Raw genomic sequence first — 18765 nt, 5'->3', positions numbered from 1 at the left:
GCAAGGTCATCGTCAGGAAAAGGTGAAAACAGGTAGTTCATAGCACCAGCCCACTCGAGCTTGTGCAGTGGATGTTTCGGGACGTTTAACGCCAGCACTGTGGCACTTATCTTTTTAGATAGACTCGTCTACCCCTTTCTTTTTTCCTCTACGCCTAACAGATCTCTTTTCCCAAATTTGGGCAAAATAAACCATAAGGACAAGTGGGAAACAGGGCTACGATCTGCACGCCTCACACGCACTGGGAACATGCTGCCTTCTGCACATCTATATAAATACATCGCTTGCTGACTTCTCAGCCCTGATGAAAGTTCCAAAGACACTTGCTTAGGGGTTGTAGCACTTAAAGATCCTAAATTCCTGACACATTCGCTTTGGTCAGCTCAAACAGACCCTTATTGCTTCTGCACCAGAGGTTATTTTCTTTTCATTGCTTTTTTCCGTGTTATTTAATCGCCTCTAAAAGGAAGAAAATACTGAGGACCAAGCTTTAATGCAACATCTTGCGCAAATTATAGTAAAGGAAAATTTGAATCCTCGCTAATTTAAGTGTTATTTTTACTACTAATGTGAATCCAACCCTAACAAATGAAAACAGGAAGAATTAATTGGATATGCAAATGAGATTATTCAGTATATAAATCTAATTACATACCAATTTGCTTTAACAGCATGAAAAGTAAAAAAATGTTCTTTGTAAATTGATTGTTTTAAGTAACCACCTGTAGCAGCGTCAAGCAGAAAGACTGCATCCTGAAGGTGCTCATTGTCAGCAGCAGCGAGACGAGATCCAAAGACTATCACAAGCCCCACGCTGACGGGCACCCTGCTTACTCCTCTGATTTACGATATTGCTTCATTAGTTCCCAAACGCACTAAACCAGACTTCATTTCTCTCCAGCAAGGGACAGATGCAAACAAGCCAGGCTGATTTTAGGGACCTGATCACAAGCCCTGACTTCTCTGTGCTGCTGCAGTTTTATTCGTGCTGGAACACAGAAAACCAGTGGCAATAAGGGGGTGCACTGGGTGGCGCAGAGCAAGAGCAGCCGGGGGCTGCATGGTGCACACCGAGCCCATTCAGGTGTCGCTGTCACCTTTAGGAAACAAAAGGGGACAAAGGCACAATTAGCAGAACATCAAACTGCAGGGAGGAAAGATTTCTCCAGGGGAAAAAAAGAAAGTTAATTTTGAACCTTTTGTGTCCAAGAACCAAATTACACAGATAGTCAATTTACTTCTTTGAATAACTACTCGTGGGTAAGAGCAAAAATTATAAATGAGATTACTGAAATTGATTAAGATACAGAATAGCTGACACCGTAATTAGTGCCCACTGTGGCATCTCTGACAAAGGATCCCAATCACCAGCTTTCATTGACTGTACACTTATTTTTTTTCATACAGCTCTGGCTCTGATTCACAAATTGAGTTTCTGAAACCACCTGGAACAAGCAGTATTAAAAATATGCTCCAAAGGAAAAGAATTATATGGTGATTTTGTTGGAACATTTAGCAGCTATCAAAATCACCTTCTCAAAAGCACGGTGTTATTACAGAAAACTAAATACAACCCACAGGAAATTGGTACTCAGAACTGGATTTATACTACACAATATTTACAAACATTAAAAAAAATAACTTAAGGCCACAAATGGCTAAGGGTGCATGACTCTTCAGGAGAAAAAAAAAAACAAACAACTTGGAAATGAGCACGGGCAAGGGGCCAAGTCACAAGCCCCTGTGAGCTTCCAGGTTGCTCTGCAGCACAGCATCTTCCAGCTTCCTGAGCATTGCAGTTTCGCCGTGTCCAGTTTAAGTCAGACAAGGTTGCCCACACCTGGCTACCAGTTAGTTAGTGTGGGCTGGCATCTGTGGGTTTTGGAAGCAGCAGCTGTATCCGCACACATTAAAGGCATACTACGGAGGCAGCGTGTCAGGGCTCATGGTTGAAGAATTGCCACACACACACGCTGCAGCCTTGCTTTGGGTGAAAACTAATACATCTGATCCTCCCATGAAGGATGCCCACCACAGAGGATTATTTTTTTTATCACTATATCATAGCTTCTTTAGGGAAATCAGACGGCTTTCTAATTAACCGGCCCGCACACACACACCCTGACATTCCTGCTCTGGATGCATGTGCTGAACCACGAACACATCGTTCTGAACGGCATTATCAAGCAGGCTGCAGCTCTGCTCAGCCTCACGTGTATTCTGGTTGTTCTTCAACACAACACAAAAAACAACAGCTTGCTGACATCCCCCTGCTTGCTGCTGTGCTGCTAACTGCTGTATTTTCATGCATCCTTTCTATGTGGGGTTTATTTGCAACATTTACTGTTTGTTTTAGATTGTATTAACAAGGAAGGACAGCTGAAGTCAAGCCCTATACAGTACAGACACCCCAGTAATATGTTCCCATTCATGGCTTAGCTACTACACTTTTCATATACGTACGGACTGGGTGCTAATACATTTGTATAGTGAAACCAATACATCTTTTTATTACTTTAAATGCTATGTGGGCAGCTGCAGAGTAACTGATGAATTTTCATGAAATCATCTGAAGTCCTCAGACACGACATAAATAGTTTTTAAACTCTCCTGTTCACCAGCTGCAACGATCTGAAGAGAAAGCCCAACTCCTGCACAACATGTGGCTTCCTCCATGTCCCATGTATGGCTAAGCAAAGAAGCCACAAATGCTTTGTATTTTCTCCCATTTCACCTCTTAGCCAGTGCAGAGCAGGCATTGGGGACCAGCGGCCCCATGCCCGCAGCCTGGCCGCTGGGTGCAGCCCATGGGACCTGCCTTCCTGCAGGAACCCATGTCCGAATCCCCATCCTGCAAACTATTAAGCACAGGAAGATCTACCCTCTTGTGAGCAATTCCACTGGTTTGGACTGGCACATCTTACCAGCCAATACACGTTAAAAATGCACTCTCTGTAATATTTTTTAAAGCTCTGTTATGATCTCCACCAAATTACATAAAATCCCTGCTAACCGCCGTGCTGCTAACTGCTGTATTTTCATGCATCCTCTCCTAAATACTTCTAGAAGCAGTAAAACACCAGAGAATATCTACACTTAAAAATAAGATGAGGTGGTTAAGTTTTACCAGTAATGGATGTGACAATAAGGAAAGTTAAATTAGAGAAGAATCATTAAAAGCCTCCAACATAATTTTAAACACAACACCTTGCAGGAGCTGTGAACTGTGCTGCTGACTCCAACGTGTAAGACCTCACAGGCTAACAGCCTTTCACAAATCAATCTTGCAAAACACTGACAGGCACATTTAGTTTGTATCACCACGAAAAACCAACACTATAAGCACATTTTATACACAGCAAGCATGTTTCAGAAACAGCACAGCCACAACTGAACGGACACTCCGAGCCTGACAGCTGCCAAAATGAACTGAAATGGCGACTTCAAGTAAAAGTTTGGTTTGACAACACTCAAAAAAAAAAAAAAAATAAAAAGGAGAAACATATTAATTGAGCTATTACTGACTGCAGTGATGCCACTGGAACATCCTTACCAGGATGTGCCAAGTTCTGGACCTGCTGGGAATGGTCAAAACTCTAAATGCAACAGTTACCTGATGACAAAGTCCTCTGCCTTCCTCTTGCTCTAGGTTTGATCTCATTTGTGAGATCACTCGGAGGGAGAAAGTGTATTTTGCTTGTTTTTAAAACAGCATCTCACTGATTTTCAGTGTCATTTCTGCTCCAAAATCAAATTCACTATTTTTGGATGAGAAAGCACAGAGTAGCTCCGTCCAGCAGTTCAGCACCCAGCTACCAACAGGGACAATTCCCTGTGCCATCTCCTGCCAACAAAACCCTTTGGTTGTATGAATGAGCTCTAAATCCTACATTGACACAACATCCAAATGCCCCCTTTCTTGCACCCTGCAGGGGTTTAATTAACATGACTAATGCCTGTCAAACATTGTTCTTTCACGATGATGGAGACAACCCTATGCTTTGCCTCACACAAGGATTTGCTGTCCTTAGTATCTGCTTGCATGCTTTTATATTAAAAAAAAAAAAAAAAAAAAAAAAAGACATTAGCCACATGCATTAAACGTGCTCTGGATTATGAAGTTGCAGCTAAAACCAGGCACTGAATGCCTCTGGTTAGTGCTTTTTGGGCATGGGTGTAATATTAAATAGTTCTACACTTTCTTACCCTGGTCACACTTCACATGTGGTAGCACTAACTGTACCTTTTAATTCCACTTTAAGTGGTTTTGGTTGCGTTTGCAGAGCTTGTCTTTGCATGCTGCATCAGCGCTGACACCCACTCAGTGCCTTGTGCTCCCCGTCCCCCGGGTCCCCTACACAAGCCCAGCGCACTCCTGTTGCAGCTCCCCGGGGGGAGAGCTGTAATTTAACATTCACACACCGCTCCTGCAGCCAGAGCTGCAGAAAAGGACATGTTTGTAAACAAACGTCCATCATGGGGGTTTGCGCACGCTTGTATTTTCCTGCCCTTTCACCTTTTCTGCTCATTTTTCTTTTGATAAATATGACTGTGGCTGAGTAACCAACACCTAGCGCTGCGCTGCCACTGGCACCGAAAGGGGTGCTGACTAATGACAGAATTGCACGGTGATTCATGCACTGTAGAAAAGATTTAGCTAGTGGTGAAATGCAGAAATCATACAAAAGATCAGTAAGGCAGAGGCAACAAGGAGCAGGATGGCACAACATGAAAATCCTGGGTCATTAAAAGAAAACGAGATGGCTCCTGGGATGATTTAAACTGGCATTCTTTGACAGATGTCAGCCTAAGGACTCAGGCTATCGGAAGACCCCTGCTATTTGTCAGGAGGGACAAATCCTTACTTTTTGGGGCAGCACAGAGGATGCAGCAGCACTGGCAGGGCTCTGTGCTGCTCAGCGTAACCACTGGTACCGACCCAGGGCTCTGCCTGAAGGCATCGCAGTGACCAAATGCTTGTTCCACGCATTGGTGCTGATGCCGTGGAGCAAACTTGGCGTCTACCTACCTGGCTGGAGCTCTGACAAATTATAAATTCATATTACAAAGGCACTTCCTAGTTTTGGAGAGCTTGGGAGACAGGCGTATTAAATGAGCAATAAAATGCAACTTAATAGGGTCGATGTTAAATTAGTTTCAATTATCAAACCCCATTTTAACCAAATGAATGCCTGGCTTACATCCAGGATTCACATAATTTACACGGGAAAGTGCTAGGTTCTCTCCCTTCCTGCTAACTGATGACTTGTCACTGCTTTGCCTTTCATTTGGGAATAAATTCCATATTCTCTACTAAGTATGGGAATGTACCAAAAAATAGAGATAAAACAAAACATGCAAGTTCAAGAAGAAATATTTTGAAACGAGGAACTGACATTAGTGTGCACAGAGGAACGAACACCTGGAAGGGAGTTTTGCCAATGGGTAGCACAAGAGAGAAGTAGCCTTTACCACTAATTGTTCTTGGCCACAGTTGAGGATCATCTTTCGTTAGTAGATGATGTGCTGTGCTGCCTTTCAGATTTGCTTCCTCTCCTTGAATACTTCAGTGTTCCTAACCTGCAGGGACCGAAGGGAGCCAACAGAGACAAACATGCACGACTGAAAAAGCAGCTTCCATCCCACTCTTGCTGGGTGCCTTGGCTACAGCTGCACCCCACAGCCCCTTCAGGAAACCCCCAGACTCTGAGCTTTGGTGCACCTAAGAGCTTTTTTGGGGTCTTCTTCAACTGTTGTTTCAGCAGTACCACAGTAGCCATCATTTCTGTGCTGTGCCACTCAGCCTGTGGTCTGTTCTCACACCTCTAACTCTTTCAAAGTCTTCTTCCCTCACTCAGGAGAAAAACAAGAACAAAGCTGCTTGCTCCTTAAGCTGTTTGTCTTACTTTGACGTTAACTGGCAGTGTCACCCCTCTCAGCAGCACTTCCCTATATTTACTTTCTCTGGGTACGGCCACCAGAATACCTGTGCATCAATCACAGAGGAGGTTAGAGACCTTTTTGCTGGCGTACTACAAGCATCAGACCTGTGGTACGCGTTTGGGGGATCACAAACTCATGACAAATGCGCGAGGAGAAGGATCGCAGTGCCTGAAGTTATTGCCAAATCACAACCGGGACTTCAGCAGTCGAGCTCAGAAACATGACAATGCCGTTATTTGTTCTAGACATAATTCCCCTTGCAAGGGACATTATAAAAGAAAAAAAATATATATATCTGAAGAGGATGATTTGACACCAAGAATTTTGCAGCAATTTTTCCGTAGCTGAGGAAGTGTGCTTCTCATCTTCATTCCACCCGTGCAGCCAACCGCCTCCAGCCCCTTTTTATCTTGCTGTCTCCTGCATCACTCCCTGGCTTCACATCTCAGAAAGCCCAACCATCAACCTGCCTTCTTTCAAGTCCCTCTTCAAATGTTTGCTAGTAAAGCCACACAGTGTGAACCTAGAGAAAGTGCCATTTCACATGGAGCATCCTAAAAATGGAAGGAGAGTGAGTGCTACAGGAATAAAGCTTGATCCGGCTCTCAGCGAGTGTTTCATCTTGTCTGTTTACAGACAGCAGGCTTGCAGGGGCAGAAATAATTTATTCTTCCAAGTCCCACAGAACTCCCATTATATTATTTGCTTTTCACAAGTAAAAACAACAATAGCATTTTGAACTTTGTCAGGGATCTCTTTTGCATCAATGAAATACTTAGATGGTGTGAATCAAATAATGATGTGGCAGAAATATCAGCCACAATAAAGAGGAAGCAATCTGAAACATGCTGTCCCTCATGTGTTCAAACAAAGCCTTCTAATACAGGACTTTATAGCTATGCAATACGGATAAGGGATGTTTTATAAATTACAATTTCTCTTCAAAGTGATGTACTCTTCATTGGTTTCAATTCACAAAAGTGGAAATAAGGTACATTAAGATAGATATATTTTTCATATTTTTACTGGCACCTGGAAAGCTTAATTAAGTTTAAAGTCACCAACTTCAGCTGAAGATGTCGGGTGCTGGATGGTTAATTAGTTGTCTGTCTCATTGATTATCAACTTCAGCAGTACTCGATTATAAATGGTTGTAATGCTTGCTTTGTTTCACAGCCTAATTAATAGGATATGGACTATTTAACAATTGTGTCTTGGTTTGATTATGAAGCTAAATACGTAAATTTTATTGCTAAATAAACATTCAAATACATAAGGCAAAATGAAGCACTGTGGTGATAATGTTCAAATTTTGATTTTTCAGCATAATTCTTGGGAGCACTTCTCTAGAACTTGCAGCAAGAAGTCTGCGCAGCCTGTCGCGAGAACACCCTTAATTTCAGAGTGCAGACCGTCATGGCATTTTACAAACACTCCAATAAACCAGCATTAAATAACATGCAGATAAGCGAGCTGCACTACAACCTTCTGTTCAAAGCAGCACTTACTGGGAGCAGCCCGCTTACTGTCCATGCACTGACCTGGAGCACTAACTCCCCTGCACCCAAGCACCTGAAATGTTTCATGGCCCCAGTGCTGCACGACCTGGAGCCCTTGCAACAACCAGTGTCTAGGTGGCAGAAAACAACATACATTTCTGTCAGACCCTACCAAATCATGCAGACAGAGTCTTACTTGCTGCTAGGGATAGCATCAGCCAGCAATGCTCTGCCGGCCTGTTTACACACTTTGCTGTCACTAAAGGGTAATTCTGTTATTCCCCACATTTACAGTACTATAATTATCAAAGTTTAATTGACCCTCTCCCCTTTTATTCCGTTTGGATGATCACCCTTGATTGCTGCTTAGCTGAAAGACCTTTATCCAAATAATAACGATCACCATCAACATCATTTTCCATCAGCTAATGCTCAGCTGCATGAGATCAGGGCAGGAGGCAAAAGCAAGAGATTTAACCCTACCAGTCACAACTGGAAACTAATCGTTCCTCCAGCAACTCCTGCTGCTATTCTAAAGGAAGAAAATACCCACAGAACTGTGGAGAAAAGGGATTTTTTGTGTCTATGCGAGGCAGCGTCAAGGGGTGACAAGCTAACAGTGTCCACACGGATGCAGGTTTCTGCCTGCTTACGCCAGACTTTCCCCAGCAACTCAAGACAAATGCAGCAGTAAATACAAGCTCCAACCAAAGACCTCAGAAAGTCTGCAAACTGTTTTACATGCAATGAATACAGATATCATTATTTCTAGCTATGCACTGTAGCCCAGGATTGCAGCTCTCAGGCTGTGCAATTGTGTCATCTAAATCAAAGCTCGGAGATGGAGCCAACTGACAGCCACGGGATGGAGTCAGCAGCAAACCCCAGTGCCCGACCTGGCAGCCTTCCTTCTCTTCTTCCTTCTCTTACCTTCTCGTTCTTCTCAATGACCACAGATGAATTGCAAAATGAGGTCCCTTTCCAATAATATTTAGATTTGCTAAGAAACAGATAAGAGATTGTACCTATAAAGCAATAGACTAAGCACCTCAATTTTTTTTCCATAAAATTTCATTCTTATTGGCAATCAAGAAGCATTTGGGGTCCATATTCTTCCTAATTTGATAGATGTTTGGAAAAGTAGGTATTTTTGTAACTCCCTAAGTGAGATTTAATTTCAATACGTACCTACTAATTTAAATGCAAAAAAGCTAAATTGAAAAGAGGCATCATATAAAATGCACAGGGGATCAATACACAGACAGATAGTCAGAACATCTGCTTATAAAAATGTCTGTGTATTCTCTGTTTTATTCAAAGTGCATCATGTTACCTCAGTAATTTTTCCTTGAGAAAGATGTAATTAAACTTGCCCAGGTGGACTTGAGAGTTAAATAGAGAAAAAAATATAATGTACCTAATGATCTCCATGTAAAAAAAAAAAAAAAAAAAAAAAAAAAAAGAGAAAATTGCATTGATATTGTCCCTAACTTTATAATTTGTGAAATTATGGCCTAGATCAGAGTCAGGTCACATCTAGCAAGGGCTTCGCTGCTGACATATCAGGAGCGCGAAATGGGTACAGACCCCTTGTGAGGTTGAGACCAATCTTCTGCAATCACAGAAAAACTTGTCATATAATCCCTAAACAAGAATACATTACACATAATCACATATATTTTCTAACCTTCCCTCTACAGCAACGCACAGCTGAGTGATACTGTAGAATCCCATTTGGTGTCTAAAAGAGTTCTGGTTTCAATTTAAATTAATTGTTGCTCACTTCAGATTTAATTGTTCTTATCCCAGTGCCCTCTTAGCTCTTCCACTCTCTCCTCTATTTTCCTAGCTTAAATGAACCTTTTTTCATCTCCAGCTCTCCAGATTGATGTAGCAGTTCCTTGTCATGGCTTGAACACCTCCCTAACACAGCCAGGACTGCACACAGTACCCCACCCAAGACAGCATCAAGGTGTGAGCTTTTCCCCATTTCTGCTGGACATCCTTCCCTGAAGTATGCTAAGACCCTGTTTCCTTTTTGACAGCCACATCACCTTGCTGGATCCAGGTCACGTGATGGCTACTGGCAGGAGTAAATTACACTCAATTTTATTAAAAATATAATTCAGTCAAAGGAATTCCCAAAAGCCACTCATGAAACTGTTGTTCATCATATTGACGTACTGACAAACACAATCAATCTTGCTGGGCTCATGGCCCCGGTGCACTGCAGCAATCACAGCTTCTGCTGTGGTGGTGGGTGCCCAGAGTTTTGTGAAGACCAGTGCACTCACAGCACTAATCTCCAGGAATACATTTGCTCGGATGGAAAAGATATACAATAAATGCCAGTAAGTATTTAAGCTTCAGTAGAAAAGCCATGCTCACAGCTAGCACGCAAGGCTCTGTGTGACTTCGTTCTAAACCATTTGAAAGTACAGGAGCTTTAAGTGAGCAACAAACCTCAAATAATTCAGAAAAAAACTACATTGAAGTATTAAGTATCAGATCTCATCTGTATAAACCTTTACCCATGAACTTCAGTGACATCTTACTGAGAGCCATGAAGCCAAGGGCTATGTCACAGTGGAGAAGCGATGATATTAATAGGAGCCATTCAGTGCTTTATCTATTCCAAGTGCTGTGCAAACAGTAATTAGGCAACCGGGTACAGAAACGCAAAGTGTTGCAGAACTGACCAAAATATAAATTAATTAATTATAGAACTGCAACAGATTAATCACTTTCTAGCTACCCACTAACATCAAAGCACTAGTCATGGGAACTACAGAGCACCAGAAAAAAAAAAAAAAAAAGCTGAACAAATTGAATTGCCGTATCATTTACAGAAGACCATCATTTAACATGTACTACTCTTCTTGGTTTAATTATTTATATTCAGACATGAAATTAGTAGAATTTCTTTTGTACATAACCTACATCTGTTTGGATAGAAGCTTGCATTTAAATTGGCCTGTGAATATTCATCTTTGTATGAATTTCGAATTTGTAACAGAGCTGGATGCCCAGATCTCATTGGAATTCAATGGGAGATGGGAAAGAAATGTCCACATTTCTTGAAAAATCACCCTTCGTTTGATGTAGAATGCCATTACTGATTATGTTATTTTATGCTTCCTATTCATGTAGCAAATGTTCAGTGTTTAAACTAACTAAGGCCTTGTGTTATTCTGAAATTTCAGTCTAAAAATACAGTACTTTGTCAGTAAGACACCATGTGAATATGCAATATACAGTAAGTTTTCTTATACACACATTTGCTCATTAAATCCAGTTCTTTTCACAAGCTGCATTGATGTAAATTACCGTCATTTTTGTGTAACAGTGGAACACACTTTAATATATATATATAATTTTTTTTCCCAAGGAATTACATAACCATGCTCTAAATATTCTGTCCTGGACCACTGCTGAGCTATTTGGCTATGCTGTACCAGAATCTGACAGAAGAAGGAATGACAGGACAGGCAGTTATGAGAATATTTTCCTATTAAAATAATAGCTTTGAAAAAGCACATTGAAATTAAGCTCTGCAGAAATGTTTTTGTCTTCTCAACTTTTGCTCTCTTGTGCATATTTCTAGATTAGAAAATGGTATTTTCCAGTTAATAATAGGTGAAACAATGCTTTTGTTTTGCTCCAATGAAAAATATGATAGAATTTGATATTGAAAAACATTATGCTGTGCCTGGATTTGTAGAATGAAGCTGGATGTTGCTGGGCCATCCCAACAGTGTCTGAGAGCCAGCCAGGAGCCCATAGCAAACACTGTTATATCTAATTCTGGATACCCGGACAGTGGTGAAACTCCAGCTTTTCACATAACAGAACGTAGCACAGAAATTTCAGAGTGACCCATAAACCGCCCTGGGGGCGATGCAGAAACTTGTCCATGTTCAGAACCAGCATCCATGTCCCATTGAGCTGCCAGTCCTACCCACACAGCAAAACCAAGGCCTCCACAGCATGAAGCCATGCTAGCAAGTACACTGTTTTCTTACGCATTCAAATAAATAAAACAAACACTTCATCCTGTATTTTGGCTTTCTGAAGCCACTTCCATTGGCCTGGTCGGAGCAGACAGAGCTGCCACAGCACTTTCCCTTTGACAAAACAAACTTGTGGAAACAGAAGCACCATTACAGAGCTGCAGGGTGAATTTGTTTGTTGAAGCTATTGTGTTTATATGGTGCTTGCTAAGGAGAAAGGAGGGCCAGCCTTGCTTGTGCTGAGCAGAGATCTTTGTGTTTGAAGGGCAAGAACAAGCACAAGGGCAGAAACCAGAGCCTGTGAGGCTGGGGGGCAGGACAGAAGCCATAACAGCAAAGCAAAAGCACTGCTCAAGGGCTGACAGGCTCCTCCTCCATCCTCTGCCAAAGCCTGTACGGATCTTCAGAGGTTAAATGACATTATAAAATATGCATATGCACACTCAAACGGGTAATGTGACTAGGACTGCAGCTCATTAACATGCAAATAAGACTTCAACAGTGAAACTCATTGCCACAGGAAGGTAATGAGGCAAAGAATTGCATAAAAGTCACGCAAACACGGGAAGGCTCCATTCAGGCCTGCGCGGCTTATCCCAGGCACCCCACTACAGGCCATGGGCACTGCCATGCTGCTCCTCACAGCCCGTGCTGCCTCTCAGCCCACCCTCTGAACTTCAAAACTATCACCATCACACCTGATACTTAAGGAGTTTGACAGCCCTAACAAATCTGTGTTATCTGGGACCAAAGGAATAATTTGCAGTTGCTGCTTCCCAGAGCTGACACCTGAGGAAAAGAAACCGGGAAAGAAAACCAGGAACCCTGGTTTATACATCAGCTATCGAGTCAAAGCAAATGTGTTAGTTTTTATCAATACATCTCCAAACAATCCAGAAAGTTACCCAGAAAGACACAATCTCCAGTTGGGTGGCGGATGAAAGGGGGCATTGAGGTCAGAAAGACCTTTAGTAATGCTGCCACCTCTCCAAGTGCCGTATAGCTCCCAAAATTATGAGATTTGCACTTCTCCGCAGCTGGTTTAAGCTATGTCCTGGGATTGATCTAGCTTTCTTATCTTAGCACGTTATCCTGCAGTGAATAACTAACATCTGAACCCCCAGCACGTAAAATCAATAGTAGCATCCCTCAGAGTGCAGGAGCTCCAGCAGCTAGTAGCTGGTAGGTCCACAGCACGTTTAGATACTCTGTGCCACAGATCTGACAGCTGTTTAATGACGTAGAAGAGAAGGGGTTGGAAGTTCTCGTGCCATTTCCAGGGAACAGATGTTAATTTTGGAAACATGCAGAAAGCCCAAGTGGCTGCTGGAGCCTTGCAGCAGTCCCCGATGTCCCTTACATCCATGGGGAGTTTGGACAGCGCAAGGCACGAAAAGACCATCCTGAAACAACATTCACTTACTCTGGAACATCACAAAAAGGTCTGTGGGCAAATCAGAAGCTTTGTAAGAAAAAAAAAAAAAAAAAAAAAAAGAAAAACAGATGTAAAAGATGAAGACAACCCCCTGAACACATTCTGCTGAAACTTTCATTTTGCTGACCGTAGACTTTATGTGATAGATGCCTTAAATATGGAAGTCACAGTACAAAACTATTCTGCATGCTTTTGTTTTTCCAAAATTTTGTGTATTTGCTTATAATAAAGGAGCCTATTTTATTTACTCCTGCAGCATAACTTCTAGAGGTTTACAGTTCCCGACACAGGGATGGCACTGCACTGCAGAATCTCTCTGCATCCAATTTTCTGCCAGCTCAGAAACTGTCATAGCACATTTAAGAAGACTTGGAACCAAATTTCAAAAATAGGGACCAATAAGTACCGGAATAAAAGTGGCTTAGTGTTCAGTAGAGCTAAGCAGAAGAAAGCAAACACTATTTAAGCAGTCTGTTATTACCTAATGCTTTAAAAGTACCCTGACAACGTACACACATAAAATAGAAGAAAGCACAAGTTACTAAACAAAATTGAGCACCAAGCAACAGATAAATTAGAGCAATCAAAACACTAAGGTGACAAACAGCAATTAAAATCTAACAGCCCCCACCCAGAACAAAACACATGTTAGTGAATCATGCTGACTGCACAGTTTGCAGGAGCAGAGGCACTCGCTTGGTGCAAGCTTTTCTGGCCCTTTGTAAATCTGAAGGGTCTTCAAGAACTGTTTTGGCTCCACAAAAATGGTATACTCAGAAATTTCATTTTGCTCAAAACAGTGCAACTCTCATGGAAAAAAAAAAAAAAAAGTTAAATAAGGACAGTTACAGAAGATGGTTTTATTACTGAAATATGTTATTCTAATTATTTGTTAAATGGAGCAGGGTCTTAGCTATAACACTCCTCATAACACCGTTTTAATGGGATTTAAAGCTATATTCCACGTAGGTTTAATTGAGCATTGAAACACTTAGCACTGAGCATGGGAAAACAACGTTTGTCAACAGCAACTCAGAACAGAAGATGGGCAGAACAGAGCTCTGAAACACGGAGCTTTTGCTGTGCCAATACCAATCAGCAGGAGAAAGAGCTTGCTAAGAGCATCAGTGTGATCTGCACAGCAACTGTTGGTAATGCCTAACATGGAGCAGGGGCTTATTTTGCTGTTTTATCAGTAGCTTATAAAATGTAGTGCGCTTTTGCCTCGGTGTCAAATACAGCAGCATTCTTGAAGAAGTTTTAAAATGACACTTTACCTGCAAGGCACACCATGAACGATTGCAGCACAAGCAGCTCCCATAGCAACCTCATCTTTAGCTTCCCAGGTCAGAGGAGACAAATTCAGGAACTGCAGGAGAGAATGGGGCCTCCTTAGAAATTTTAGGCAACCTTTATTCTGTAAAAGAGAAAAAAGAGATTACAAGGAGATTTAGGATTGCTGCTCCTTCCATTTGTTGAAGGCTTGCTTTTTTTTTTTTTTTTTTTTTTTTTTTTTTTTTTTTTTTTTTTCCCCTCCATAGAAGTCTCATCTTAAGACCAAAAGAAAGTTTTTAAAACATTAAATAATTCTGAGAAGTAGTAAGACTAGAGACTACACTGATCTCAAGAAGAGGAGAAGATGATTGTCAGGAAAGATGCACAGAACTTACAGACGAAAAAAAAATCTGCAAAGGCAAGGCTCTAGGTACACTGGGCACCAGCTCAGGATGATGATGTAGCCCCAGATCTGCATCTTCCACCAGGCTGTGGTGAGATTTCTGCAGTTTCTCCATTTTCTCACCTGCAGACTTGCTCAGTGCCTCTCTGGGGTAATCTTACATGTAATTTGTTAACTCTGTAAACTACGGTTAAGAAAAAAGCCATGAAAACTACTCTTGCTTCTCTCAACAAAAGCCCTCTGTGGGTGAAAGATCACCTCTGCAAGGCAGTGCTCGCTAGGAAGAGTTCTCACCCTGTTCAGGAGAGGGGGATGTGTTTCCCTTCTCCTTCCCATTCTCATTGACCTGAAAATCTTAATTAAAAAACAAACAAACAAACAAGAAAACAACCTTTCAAACATCTCCATGTGAAAAAAAACAATCTTTTGCCTTCACTCTCTATTACAATTTGTACATAGTTAAAATTTCGGAGCAGGCAATCTGAAGACACTCTGCGTATCATGGCAGTACCTCCCCCTCACCCCCAGTGAAATCCCAGGTTAAAAAAAATGCCCCGTCATGGAAAAAAACTTTTCCAGCATAGGAATTTAAATATTAAAAAATAAATATATCAAGTCAGACACACATTGTTATAATTTATTCATATCACTGAGGGCTGGAAGTTAAGAGGCCTTCGTGCTTATAAGACAAACTGCATGACTAATAGCATGTGAAGGGCCATCATTAGAGGTCTCCGCTTGCATTTGTGAGGTAAAATTGATGGGATTCTTCTAATAAAGTCAGGTTCGATGCACTGAGAAGACTAAGAATCTATCTTCTGATCTGAAGACGCAATTTTGAAGGGGGTAGAGATTAATTGAATATATTTATCTGTTCTCATGCAGACTGATTAGGCTAGCTGGGGTTAGCAGGAAGGCCTAATCAATGGAAACTAATAACACCTTAAGTGAGTGATTAGAGCATTAATTATTAATTTTTGTAGGAAAATGTCATCATAGACCTTTATATTGATTTACAAAGTTAAACAGTTACTCTGTGTTTATAGTGATCTCAAGAAACGTATTTGTTTGCACTGCGGAGCCTGCACACGTGGACAAGCACTGGCTTTCCTCTCCGCACCAAATTCCGTCGGATATAATCGTACCCAGAGATTTCTGCCAAAGACAAGGAGCTGTCACTTTTACACTGGTTTAAGTAAGGCGGGAGATAAATCCTATATTCACCAGCAACTGCTGAAATTCTTTCATGCTCTTGTTTCCCCACGTATTAGTGCCATCAATAAGCCCATCGTGTCACTTATAAGGCCCCTCTTCATTACACTGCTGTGCAATGCTTTATGGTTACTCTCCTCACTGCAATAAGCTACGTGGGACTGAAACAGAACAATCACTTACAGCCACTGATACCTAATTAAAAACACAAGAGGTATGGCACTTATCAACTTAACCTACTGCCAGGAACCCAGAGCAAGCGGCCACAGACCTACCCGCGAGCTGCTGGCCTGCAGGAGTGCTGCAGCACCCCCTCCACCCTGGGGGTTAATAGCAGCAGCACCAAGCTTCCCGCCTGCAAACATTGTCACTGAGGAAAAAAAAAAAAAAAAAAAAAAAAAAAAAGCATTATATCTGCCTGTTGGTTAAAAGACTTGCAATACAAAGCCCTTGATCCACCCAAAGTCAAGCAAAGTGCCACTGTTTATTCCATTGGCTGTGAGGATGGAGATGAGGAACCACTCTTCAGGGAGGCCTGCAGAGATGGCAGTCCTTTTTGCAGTTTCCTAACACTCCCTTCTCACTGGGATAGGGAATAAAATACACAAGCCAACTATTTTTCCACAGATGCAATAAAATTCTCAGTCTCCAACTCATTTCTCTCCCCTACTGCAACTTCTTTTACCATAGCTTGCCATGACCCACCAGCCCTTCGGGAGAAGGCAGGGATATTCTGCTTACAATTTTTCTACTTACAGCTTTTTCATTTTTTCTTCTTCTTCTAGTCAGGAAATCATGCTTCTCTAAGCATTTTAAAAACTAATACAAGACATTTCAAATTTATTAATGTAAATTAGTTGTTAGCTTATAAGGGCATTAAAACCAGCAGGCTCTTTCTTTCCTCCCATGATGATTTCACACAGTCATTGGGCCTTCCTTTCAGCCAAAAATAAAAGCTTTGCTAAAAATACACATTTTTAGTACTCAGAAGAGTTAATAAACAAGTCCAATGAAAAACCTGTAAGTCTTCCCTATCACTCAGGTATTCAATACATACTCCACGGAACCAGCAAGTATCAGAGGGTCATGGATGCCCTTTGAAGCAAAAAAAAAGTCAGATATCTGAAGGGAAACAAATGCCTCTGATAGTAACAAATTGCCTGTACACAGCAGCCATTGGCATCTCCATCAGCGTTAATGGCTGTAAGTGCGTGGAGTTTCCAAAGTTTATAGCCTGTAACAATTAGAATACATTCCTAGAAGAGGCTCTAGCATATTTAATTTTCTAAATATATGGAATAATACCACATCCTGTGGTCATTCCCAGGACTGCTACTACTGGATAACTGAGGCTGCAGGAGCACCAGTTCCCCAGAGCTAGGAGCAGCCTGCCAAGAGCAGCACTGGAAACCAGCACGGAGCCCTGCCTCTGCCCAGCATCCCCTGGCTTTTACCGATATTTCTCATAACACACACACGTAGCACACCATGGAAAGTTTCCTGAAGAGAAACGATGCCTGTCCTATCATAAAAAATAGTGAAAAGGAAATTAGATGATTACCATTACAAATATTTTCCTAGGGTTAAAACATGGTGGTATTCAAGATGCTGTTGCATTTTCGTCTCCCATGATAGTTCCTTATTTCACATGTGAATGACTCCAATCTCAAAAATGTTTTCCTGTAAACATAGCTGCTATTCATATCAGTAGGTCCATTGTTCAGAGCTGTGTAAAAATTGTTGAAACACGTTGATTTTTTTTTTTTTTATGGCAATGACTTCAGGAAAGGCAACATTTGTGCATGAGCAAAAGATATATAATTGAACAGATCCTTCCCATTTCTAAATGTTTTCTGACTATAAAATCTCAGGGGGCTTTGCTCTACTTCTAAAGTGCCTGGAATGGGTCTGAAAACTAGCAAAGTTTAATATTTCATTTCCAGAAGAGAGTGTGCATAGTTTCAGCCCCATTCAAGTTATTTTTTAAAAAGATGAAAATGAGATAGCAGTGCTGCAGTTTGGAAGTGCATCCCATTAGAAAACGTAACGCCAATGCACACATGCAGACGTTTTTTTAACTTTACTTTTGACAATGCATCCATTGCAAGTTCTTTTGAAAGGCATCTTTGTTTGTAATTGGATTTTGACAAAGAAAGTTGACACTAAGGGCTCTGAGTGTAACTGGGAGAGGAAAAACAGATGTGCACAGTGGGAATATTTGTCGTTAACTTCTCTGAGTGGATTTGGATTCTTAATGATTAGCACTTTTGAAAAAAATAAAATAGGAAAAAAAAGGCTAAGGTATACTGATGTATTCAACATGTGAAAAATGCCCTTTTGGCTGGAACTCCTTTTTTTCACTCTTTTGTAGCCTTTAGTAGAAGCATAAGAGCCCAGTTTGGACCAAACGGACTCCCAGAATGATTGGAAGGAAAATTTTCAAAACATCTCAGTCCCCTAAGCATTGCAGCAGCAGCAAGAAGTCTTAGCAATCATCTCACGTTTTCCTTCTGCACACCGGTGTGCTACACAGTGCCAATCCTGCTAAACTCCAAAATAAATCACTGTTAATGAAGCATGCTGCACATACAGACAGCAACAGGCATCTTTTAATCACCTAAACAAAGAAGAGCTAGAGGTAAGCACAAACCACTCTGAGCACGAGTTCAGGAGCTGTCAGGAGGTACAGCAGTGCCTGCCCCATGAGTCAGGGTGCAGAAACTTCCAAAGGATTACTTTTTATTTTTATTTTTTAACTGAAGCATAGCATTGTAAAAATAACCTTGAGACTTGGGTGCAAAAGAGAGAGCAGAGCTATGGGTTGCCCTGACGGCTGTGGTGACAGACACAGCCTGGGGCCATGCAGCTTCCCGGCAGCACCAAGTGTTGGAGTGCCCAAGCAGATGGGCACACGTCAGATGTGTGCAAGAGTGCCCACACTGAATGCATATTGTTGGTCAAGTCTAGAGGGACTAGTCTCAGCAAGAC

The 18765-nt window shown here is 41.6% G+C and overlaps 1 protein-coding gene across 5 annotated transcripts in view; it reads right to left on the bottom strand.

Moving 5' to 3' along the window:
* The window catches only part of CNTN4 (contactin 4), a 296910-nt gene that overhangs the window by 133291 nt on the left and 144854 nt on the right, over nt 1–18765 (bottom strand). For all 5 annotated transcript variants that reach the window (XM_032193834.1, XM_032193833.1, XM_032193831.1 and 2 more), the window contains one exon: nt 14165–14304. In XM_032193834.1, coding sequence (XP_032049725.1) covers nt 14165–14219 — 55 coding nt within the window. In that variant the 5' untranslated portion in view covers nt 14220–14304. The remainder of the gene's footprint in view (nt 1–14164; nt 14305–18765) is intronic.

This window comes from Aythya fuligula, chromosome 10 (genome assembly GCF_009819795.1).
Source record: "Aythya fuligula isolate bAytFul2 chromosome 10, bAytFul2.pri, whole genome shotgun sequence".
Classification (NCBI taxonomy): Eukaryota; Metazoa; Chordata; class Aves; order Anseriformes; family Anatidae; genus Aythya; species Aythya fuligula.
This window is presented reverse-complemented; position numbering and strand designations above follow the sequence as displayed.